Source organism: Artemia sp. Qi Xiang Cuo, chromosome 4 (genome assembly GCF_049724085.1).
Source record: "Artemia sp. Qi Xiang Cuo chromosome 4, ASM4972408v1, whole genome shotgun sequence".
Lineage (NCBI taxonomy): Eukaryota > Metazoa > Arthropoda > Branchiopoda > Anostraca > Artemiidae > Artemia > Artemia sp. Qi Xiang Cuo.
Genome location: NC_142797.1, coordinates 43,882,560 through 43,892,833, shown reverse-complemented (window position 1 = coordinate 43,892,833; position 10,274 = coordinate 43,882,560). Strand labels below are relative to the sequence as shown.

Here is a 10,274-nt window from a genome sequence, read left to right as displayed (position 1 = left end):
AATAATTTCCCCTAGTGATTATGTAAGTCAAGTTCTCAGGCCAGGCTAGCCAAACAATCTCATAGGATTCGCGTCAAGCATGTCCATTCTCACTGACAACGAACAGACATAAAACAGGAACATAAATTGCTGTTATCATCCTTAAATGTGACAAAATTCCTGTTTTTTCATTCTCACTGACAAAAACCATAAAAACAGACATAAATGTAAGAAAGTTCCTGTTATTCAAATTCTCACAGACAAAAACCTTAAAACATCCTTAATTTGATGTTGACATCCGAGAAAAACTTCAAATAAATCGAACAACGCACATAACCATCCATGAAAACAACCATAAATGTGAGAAAATTCCTTTTTTTTCAAGTGAGAAAATTCCTGTTTTTTCATTCTCACTGAGAAAATCATAAACCACGTGGTTCTGTTCGGATCAATAGGGTCACTTCTACTTATGGAATAAAATGTTTAAATGTTGTTTTGTGTCTTGTCATACAAAAAACTGTATAAAAATTTATGGTTTCTTAGACTTTTTTCTCTTTTTTGTGTAGGATTGCTAGGCTTTTTTCTTTTGTTCTTCTTTTTTGAGTGGTGTTATAATCTTTATAATAATTCTTTTTATTTTTGACTTAGTGCTTAAATGACTCGTAGGTCTTCCCCCTCTATCAAAGGCCTAGTAGCCTTTGAGGGATTTGGATCTTGTGTTCATTGTATGTTTAATTAATTATTAATAAACCTTATCTTGACCTGTTTATGTTGTGGTAAGTATGTGACTCTTTAGTAACGATGTGCCAGCGCACGGTAATACTGTCTCTGAAACTAGGGAGTTCAATATATAGTTTTTCGATAATTCTAAAATGGTTGGCTATGTCAGGGTTTTCAATCGACAGTAATTTGGCCCTTTTTGAGTCAAAATGTAATTTTGTGCTATAAAATGGCAACAAACGTCCCTTTATATGATACTATCTTTTTGGCTTCTGAAAACAGGTACTAAAATTTTTAATTTCCGTTCGAGTGAGCCTTCTCTCAAATTTCTAGGACTATTGGTTTGATACGATCACCCCTGGGAAACGAAAAAAAAACGCATTCTTTATCTTCCTTCTAAAACAAATGCAAAATTCTACACTTGGTAGATGGGAGCTTGAAACCTCTACAAATCTACAATAGTATTCTTTTATGGGCTCAAATTGATGTGACAATTTTTAGCTTGATTGCGTACCCTCTTGGGGCTGTTTTTTCCTTTCTTCAAAAATCATAACACATTTTCTCAAGAACATAGCTTTTGATGACCAGCTCTAAACTGTATGAATTTTACATATGTTTGGAACCACCGTGAAAAAGTCGATTGTTTTGATGTATATTTTTTTGTCAAAACTTCTTTTTTCGTTTCGATTACTATTAGTCAATGTTAGCAAGAACTGTTTGATTTTTGCAGCATTTTAGTATTTTTTTTTTATAAATAGGGCAAAAATGTTTTACGCAACTCTGTTGTGTTATTTTATAAATAAGAATTAATTAACCTAAAAATTTCTTAGTTAATGTTAAATAGTTTCCTCGTTTATATTAAATTGGATCACAGGGAAATATTTAAATAAGGAAAAAAGTAAATGGTTTTTTAAAGAGGTAATTTAACATTCGGTTTCAATTAGTTAAGGTCTGCCTCACAAGTTGTATTACAAACATGAAAAACATATTTTTGATAGTTTTATCTGTGTTTGGTGCTCATGCTACGGGTCGATTCAACTTGTTTGATTTTTCCAATTTCTTTGGAATAAATAGTCCTACTACAACACCGCCATCAACTAATTTAAAATGTAAGTATTTCATACTTTTATTCTTTTGTTTTAGAAGAATATGAGAAAAAAGATAATGAGGAATTACGAAGGATGACAAGTTAGTATATTAGCATACGAAGCATTTATACCCTAATTCGTGCCGATATTATAAAATTTGTTAATGAAAGTTTTTGTCAAAAGTTTATTTCGTAGCTTAGTTTATATAAACTTATTCTCTCTTATAAAATATACGATTACAGAGTTGTGTCTCAACGTAAAATTTGATTTAACTCCAACCAAAACAAACTTGAAGCAAGATTTTTCCTTTTGCTTTTGCCAATTTTTTCCTCGAATAGTGATCTCTTGAGCATGAAAACACTTTAAAAACAGCAGGAAGAATCGTTGCTAACAGGTTTTTCTTTGTTGTTTATTTTTTTTTATGGTTCAACAATCGCGCTTTCGAGAACCAGCCATTTATTGAATTCAACGGCAAAAAGGATTGACTTCGATAGCCTCTATCTTGAAAGCGACTTTCCTGAACTCTATCCATTTCAATTATGAACGCTCCATTTGCTGGCCAAAATAAATTATATCAAACAGTTCGTGGTAACGAACTGTAAGTAAGGAGCGACCCGGCTCAATAGTAACCGAAACTCTAAAAAAGGGAATTTTGGTACCAATAGATACATCAAAAGAATCAGATTTTAATTCTGATTTCAAACATATAAGTTTCATCAAGTTTAATCTTACCCATCAAAAGTTACGCGCCTGAGAAAATTTGGCTCATTTTCGAAAAAAGGGGGAAAGACCCCCTAAAAGTTATAGAACCTTAATGAAATTCACACCATCATATCCAGCGTATCAGATAACCCTACTGTAGAGGTTTCAAGCTCCTATCTAAAAAAATATGGAATTTTGCATTTTTTGCCAGAAGAAAGATCACGGGTGCGTGTTTATTTGGTTTTTTTTTCCCAAGGGTGATTGTATTGAGCCAGTAGTCCTAGAATATCGTGAGAAGGCTCCCTGAAACGGAAATTAAAAGTTCTAGTGCACCTTTTAAGTGACAAAAAATGGAGGGCAGCTAGGCCCCCTCCCACGCTTTTTTTTCTCAAAGTCACCCAATTAAAATTTTGAGATAGCCATTTTGTTTAGCATAGTCGAAAACCTAATAAATATGTCTTTTACGATGACTTAATCCACCACAGTTGCCAGGGGAAGGGCTGCAAGTTATGAACTTTGCCCATTGCTTACATATTGTTTTGGTTTTTGGAACGTATACAGACAATTTCAGGAACAATTTTTTTCTGGTGGGGGGGAAGGGGGGCGGGAAACGGGGTTTACTCGGGAGAATCTTTCCCTGGAGGAAGTTTCTTTGGGGTAAGGGAAATTTCTATGACGAGGGCGCCGGATTTCCAAGCATTATTTAAAAAACGATCAGAAATTAAATTTAAAAAAACAAGAACTTTCAACTGAAAGTAAGAAGCAACATTAGAACTTAAAATGAACAGAAATTATTACGTATATGAAGGGGTTCTCCCCCAAGTCAAGACTTCGCTCTTTAAGCTAAAGTTTTTTTTTTATCGATTTAGAAAGATCTATCTATTCTAATTAAACAGTCTTTGTGATTCAGGGGTTTGTGAATTAAAAATTTTTTTAACTTTAAACTTAAAGAGCGTGGTCTTGACTAAGGGGAGAACCCCATAATATACTTAATAACATATACGAAATAAAAAAAAACAATAAAAAAAAAACAAGCGATACGGCTCAATAGTAAGCGAAACTTTTAAAAACGGAACTTTGATGTCAATAAATGTATCAAAAGAATGGGCTTATAATGCTGATTCTAAATATATGAATTTTATTAAGTTTAGTATTACTCATCAAAGGCTAAGAGCCTCAAAAAACTTATCCGATTTTTTAAAGAGGGGGGAAATAGCCCCTAAAAGTGAAAAAATTTTAATGAAAATCTCACCGTCAGATTCAGCGTATCAGACAACCCTATAACAGAGGTTTCAAGCTCATATCTGCAAAAATCTGCAACTTTGTGTTTTTTGCCAGAAGAAAAATATACGAATATAGAAGTTCGTTACGTAAGTTAATTTGTAAATTACGTCATAACCAAATTTACAGACATCCATTTAGCAAAAGAGAAGGAAAATTTTTATGCAAATTTTGTTTACTTATTCAATGACGGCGAGCCAAAATAAAAGCTGCATTAACTAAAAAACGATCAGAAATTAAATGAAACAACAAGTTTTTTAAACTGAAAGTAAGGAGCGACATTAAAACTTAAAACGAACAGAAATTATTCCGGATATGAAAGGGGCTGTCCCCTCCTCAACGCCTCGCTCTTTACGCTTAAGTTTGACTCTGTCGCACAACTTTATTTTTTAAAACAATAAAAAACTTTAGCGTAAAGAGCGAGGCGTTGAGGAGGGGACAGCCCCTTTCATATACGGAATAATTTCTGTTCGTTTTAAGTTTTAATGTCGCTCCTTACTTTCAGTTTAAAAAACTTGTTTTTTTTATTTAATCCTCTACAAGATTGAAGGATGAAGGCAAGAAAGTCTGCTCGTGGGAACCCGTCTATTTAAATATTTAATTTTAAATAACTTTTTCTAAAAAGAATATTTTAAAAAGAAAATTAAAGAGTCACATTAAACCAAAATCGGTAGAAATAAATTCTATTTTAAACTTCAAACGAACACAAATCAGTATCAATGAATAAATGAGACCCAAAAGAACAGAAACTACAGTGAATAATCAAGTCAAGCGTAAAACGAACAGAAACTACCACAAAGAGGATTGCGCCTTAAGCCTTCTAAAGGCCAAGTTGTCATTTTGCTTTATTGAAAACAATTTTTATTTCGAGCAGTGTGTTGTTATTTGTCATAGCATCAACAACAACAACATCATAATCGCCATAATTGTCAAGATTACTAAAAAAAAGAACTAGCGAAAGTAGACTGACTGTTTAATATATATTAATATCATACCTAGAAGTCTCAGGAATTTTGGATTTATTAACCATACAAAACCGAAGACTTTTAGAATATAAGTTGTTTTCAGTAAAGCGTAAATGATGCTCTAGCCTTTAGAAGGCTTAATGGCCGTTAGCCCTAGTCTCGTTTGTGGTAGTTTCTGTTCGTTTTTTGTTTTAATTGATAATTAATTGTAATTTCTGTTCGTTAATGGTCTTATTTATTCATTGACAGTGATTTTATCGCCATAATTGCCAAGATTACAAAAAAAGAACCAGTGAAAGTAGACTGAATGTTTAATATATATATATTGATATCATTCCTAGAAGTCTCAGGAATTTTGGATTTATTAACCATACAAAACCGAAGACTTTTAGAATATGAGTTGTTTTCAGTAAAGCGTAAATGATGCTCTGGCCTTCAGAAGGCTTAGTTGGCGTTAGCCCTAGTCTCGTTTGTGGTAGTTTCGGTTCGTTTTTAGTTTTAATTGATAATTAATTGTAATTTCTGTTCATTTAGGGTCTTATTTCTTCATTGACAGTGATTTCTGTTCGTTTTAAGTCTTTTTAATATTGGACTTTATTTCCGTTCGTCTTTGGTCAAATGTAGACTCTTTACTTTTCCTTAGAATTGTTTTTTCTTTTCGGAAATAATTTTAATGAATTAAATTTTGTGCTTTTTTATTTTTCTTTGTTATCGTTGAGTAAAAGGAATATTTATAAAACTTTTTTGGGTTTTCCTGCTGAAGAATTAGGATTTTGGCTAGTCATTCACATTTTTGATGAAATTGTGCAACAAATTTTAATTAAAAGCTTAGGGTGGATGGATAGGGGAAACATGGTTCAAAATATTTGTACTTCTAGAGAACTGAATTATCCTGACCCCCTTAATGCTACAACCTTGGATATAGGCAGATACTGATCGACCATTTCATTAAAGGAATCTTATTGTGCTAATTTTTTTTAACTGCTTGTTTGTTTAAATAAGTGCATCTTGAGCTCATTTATTACAAAAAGTCTCGATTTTTTGTTTTAAAAATAAGACAAGAGAAGTAATGTACCCAATTTTGTTTCCAGTTGAGCCTCCCTTGGGTCTTAAATTTTAGTTGAGGTCAGGCACGTACGCAGGAATTTGTTTCAGGGGGGGGCCCAATTTGTTTCGGGGGGGCCAAAGCCTTCAAACCCATTATTCTGTGAGAAAAATCAGAAAAATATGGGAAAATAAAAAAATCGTGAGATTTCGGGGGGCCCGGAGGCCCCCCCCCCCCTGCGTATGTCCCTGGTTGAGGTGTCTTAGTGGCCTGAAATTTTAAGCGGATCAATATAAAGAAAAAAAAGGAAGATTTTGCACTAAAAATCAATGTGGGCACATTTTTCTTCAAACACTTAATGACCTTAATAAGATCCTCTTGGTCTCACCAAGTGAAAATATAAGATCTACTTAGTCTTCCCTTCCAATATTAGTCTCCCCTCAATACCCTTAGTCTTATCAACATCCTGCTCAGCATACGCTCTAACTTTCAACAATAATACCCTTAGCCACTCCCGAGACATTGCAAATATGCGCTTTGCCCATATGGATTATTATAAAATCTTTTGATATAGTTCGATATTTCCCTTAACATGTAGTCCATCATCTCACTTAAACTTGCCTTAAAAGTTTCAAGTTAACACATTTATCTGCTTCTGAGATATTGCAGATACGTCTTTTTGACAATCTGGATGCGCATTGTGTCTTTGTTAGGATGTCCTTGAAGGTTGAGGGGAAACAGGTGTTTAAAAGGCCGTGGTAGAGGGACTGGTAGGGGATAAGTCCCTTTCCACCCTTGAAAAGGGCACACAAACTTTAAATTTCCAATTGCATGAGCCCCAGCCAAAGTTTATCCGACTACTCCTCACATACGAGGTGCCCTGGGAAAAAGAAAAAGCCATATCCTTCTCTATGGAGGCAAACTAAATGTTTGATGTTAGCCAGCTCCAGGGATACCACCCCTTATGATTTGTCACTATTTTTTGTGACTTTTATTTCTTGCCTAGTAATATTTCTGCGTAGTGATTCTTACAAATATTCCATGATTTTTTTTTTTTCCTGTTATAAATGGTTGTTGTTAATAATTAATTCATAAACTTCTTCCGCAGAAAAAATATTTTTTAAAGAAAAGTAAAGAGCTCTATTAAGCCGAAAATGAGCAGAAACAGATTCAAATAATCTTCTAAGCGTAAAACTATCACAAATCACCATCAACAAATTAATGAAACTCTAAAACGAACAGAAATTATAACAAATAGCCGAGTAAACTCAAAACGAGCAGAAATCAACATGCGTAGGGGTGATAACCCCCATGCCTTCTCAAGACCAGACCATAATCTGCGCTTTACTGAAAAAAACAAACAAACAAGTGACCGTAGATTGTCAGTTTAATTGATATATAGTGATATTTATTCCTTAAAGTTTTGACAATTTTAATATATGAATGTAAAAAAATGAAAGCATTTAAAACGTATTTTGTTTTCAGTAAAGCGCAAATTATATTCTGGTCTTGAGAAGCCATGGGGGTTATCAGCCCTACTCATGTTAATTTCTGCTCGTTTTGAGTTTGACTCGGCTATTTATTGTGATTTTGTTCATTTTGATTTTTAATTTATTTATTGATGGTTATTTTGTGGTATTTTTACGCTTAGAATACTATACAATTTAATTTTTTCGCCACAATACAAACAGGACTAATGTTCCTATTATATTGTGCACGTCACCTTTTTTTTACTACTTATTTTTACTACTTAATTTCTACTGAATAAGAAGTTTGTGTCCATTTCAGACATATCACGTGCCTGAGAAAATTTGTCTTATTTTCGAAAAAGGGAGAAACAACCCCTAAAAGTCATAGAACTTTAATGAAAAACTCACCATCCGATTCAGCGTATCAGAGAACTTTACTATAGAAGTGTCAAACTACTATCTGCAAAAATATGCAATTTTGTATTTTTTGCCAGAAGAAAGATCACGGGTGCGTGTTTATTTGTTTTTTTTCCATGGGTGATTGTATCGATCCAGTAGTCCTAGAACATCATGAGAGGGCTCATTCGAACGGAAGTTAAAAGTTATAGTGCTCTTTTTAAGTGACAAAAAAATAGAGGGCGACTTGGCCACCTCCCACGCTCATTTTTCTATCAAACTCATCCAATCTAAATTTTTAGATAACTATTTTGCTCAGAATAGTTTAAAATCTAATAAATATGCATTTGAGAATAGATTAATGTCTCACAGTTCCCGGGGAAGGAATGTAAGTTATGAACTTTGCACAGTGTTTACATATAGTATTGGTTAATGGGAATTATACAGACAATTTCGGAAGGGATTTTTTCTGGTGCGGGGGGGGGGGGGGGTCGGAGGAGGGGTTTATGGGGGAGGATCTTTCCCTGGAGAATGTTTTCATGGGGGAAGGGACATTTTTATGAAGAGGGCGCCGGATCTCCCAGCATTATTTAAAAAACGATCAGAAATTAAATTTAAAAAAACAAGTTTTTTCAACTGAAAGTAAAAAGCAAAAAACTTAAAACGAAAAGAAATCATTACGCATATGAGGGGTTCGCCCCCTTGTCAATACCTCGCTCTTTACGCTAAAGTTTATTTTAGTACTTTCAAAATAGCTATCTATTCTAATTAACCGGCCTTTGTGATTCAGGGGTTTGTGATTCGAACAAAATTCGAACTTTAGCGTAAAGAGTGAGGTATTGATTAGGGAGGCGAACTCCATAATATACGTAATAAAAACATACAAATATAGAACTTCGCTACGTCAGTGAATTCGTAAGTTACGTCAGAACAAAATTTCGAGAAAGACATTTAGCCAAAAAAAAGGAAAATTAACATCCCAATTTCGTTTTAATTATTCATGTACGGTGAGTCAAAATCAAAGCTGCATTAATTCAAAAACATTCAGAAATTAAATTTTTAAAAAAGAAGTTTTTTTAGCTGAAATTAAGGAGCGACATTAAAACTTACAACGAACAGAAATTCTACCGTCTATGAAGGGGCGGTCCCCTCCTCAACGCTTCACTCTTTATGCTAAAGTTTGACTCTATCTCACAACTTTATTTTTTAAAACAATAAAAAACTTAAGCGTCAAGAGCGAGGCGTTGAGGAGGGGACCGCTCATTTCATATAAGGAAGAATTTCTGTCCGTTATAAGTTTTAATGTCGCTCCTAACTTTCAGCTAAAAAAAAAACTTTTTTTATTTAATAAAGGGAAAATACACCCAGGGAGTTTGTTCTGGTTCCAGGCTTGTCAGGGCTAGTTTCAAAAGACAATGCCAATTTTCAGGCTGGATCCGGAAACTCCACCAATATGAAAAAACCGAACCAGTTCTTGAGAAACAAGTTTTTCATTTCTTCAACTTCTATCATTTTCATTCCTTCTTATTCCTTGTTAGATACATAATAAGCCTTGAAAATCTCAGTGACTACTTATTTTTAAATTTTTAATTGTATGTTATTTTTCAGACGTTGGAGGACTGAAGAAACTTGGGTTGGTAAATGTTGTTGGATTCAATAATAATGAATGTTTAGCTAAAGATGGTGGAAGAGGAAAATGTACAACTGCACCAATGTGCAAGGAACTAGGAGGAATTCCGTCTGGAACGTGTGCCGACGGCTATGGAATATGCTGCATAGGTACCCCAAACATATATTTTGTTTCTGATTTTCTCTGTTTTTATTCGTCAACCTATAAACGTATCCAGATTGGGACCTTCAGGTCTGTGCGACTCCCCCGCCCCCGCTCTAAAATAAAAAAGTCAAGATTTTAAAAAACCTTCCCATTAAGCTAATTATGATCGACTTTAATTTGTTTCACAAAATCCAGGCCCCAGTAGGTATTAGTATTTTTTGTTTTGTTTTTTTATTTCCTTTTTTTTTATTTTTTGCTAGTTGAAGGACGTATTGACTAAAATTTTATCAAAATCAGGCTGAAAATCAGGTTTCGACCTTTTTTCTTTTCTTGATTGCAAATTCATGATACCAGGCTGCTAAAAATGTATGACCCTAAAATCCCACGAATTGACTCTATTCTTACTGTGTATTTTCTCCCTAGAATATAGTCTGTTTGAATTTTATTTTTGAGCAGCCAGCTTATGGGGTTCCAGGATTACATCCCTTGGGATACTCCAAGTATGTGGAATGGTTTTATTTGAAATCGCCTCAATAGAACTTACCAATGCAAGAGAGGAGGAATATCGGCCTATATAAGCCAATGCAGCTAAAGTTCCTTTTTGGTTGGGAACAGGCTGATGTGGCTGGACTTCCACACCCTTGTGAAGAATCAAGAATGAACGCATAGCCGGAAATAGCATGACAGAGGACCGACTTGTTCAGGGCTACAGTGCTTGACAGCACCGTTTGGTACGTCATCTAGACCAGATGATAAGGTTACATCAATGCACTGTAGCTCTTTTTGAACTTTTGGGTCAGAGTAGTTAACACGGTCGAACGCGCTTTGTTTGTGATTAGGAAAGTTATGGACTTT

At 34.2% G+C, this 10,274-nt stretch overlaps 1 protein-coding gene across 1 annotated transcript in view; it reads left to right on the top strand.

Moving 5' to 3' along the window:
- Nucleotides 1-1,648: 1,648 nt before the first annotated feature.
- Nucleotides 1,649-10,274, top strand: part of LOC148953145 (uncharacterized) — a 51,721-nt gene continuing 43,095 nt past the window's right edge. The window contains exons 1-2 of the mRNA XM_089087545.1: nt 1,649-1,808; nt 9,254-9,424. Of these exons, the coding sequence (XP_088943671.1) occupies nt 1,676-1,808; nt 9,254-9,424 (304 nt within the window). The 5' untranslated portion in view covers nt 1,649-1,675. The remainder of the gene's footprint in view (nt 1,809-9,253; nt 9,425-10,274) is intronic.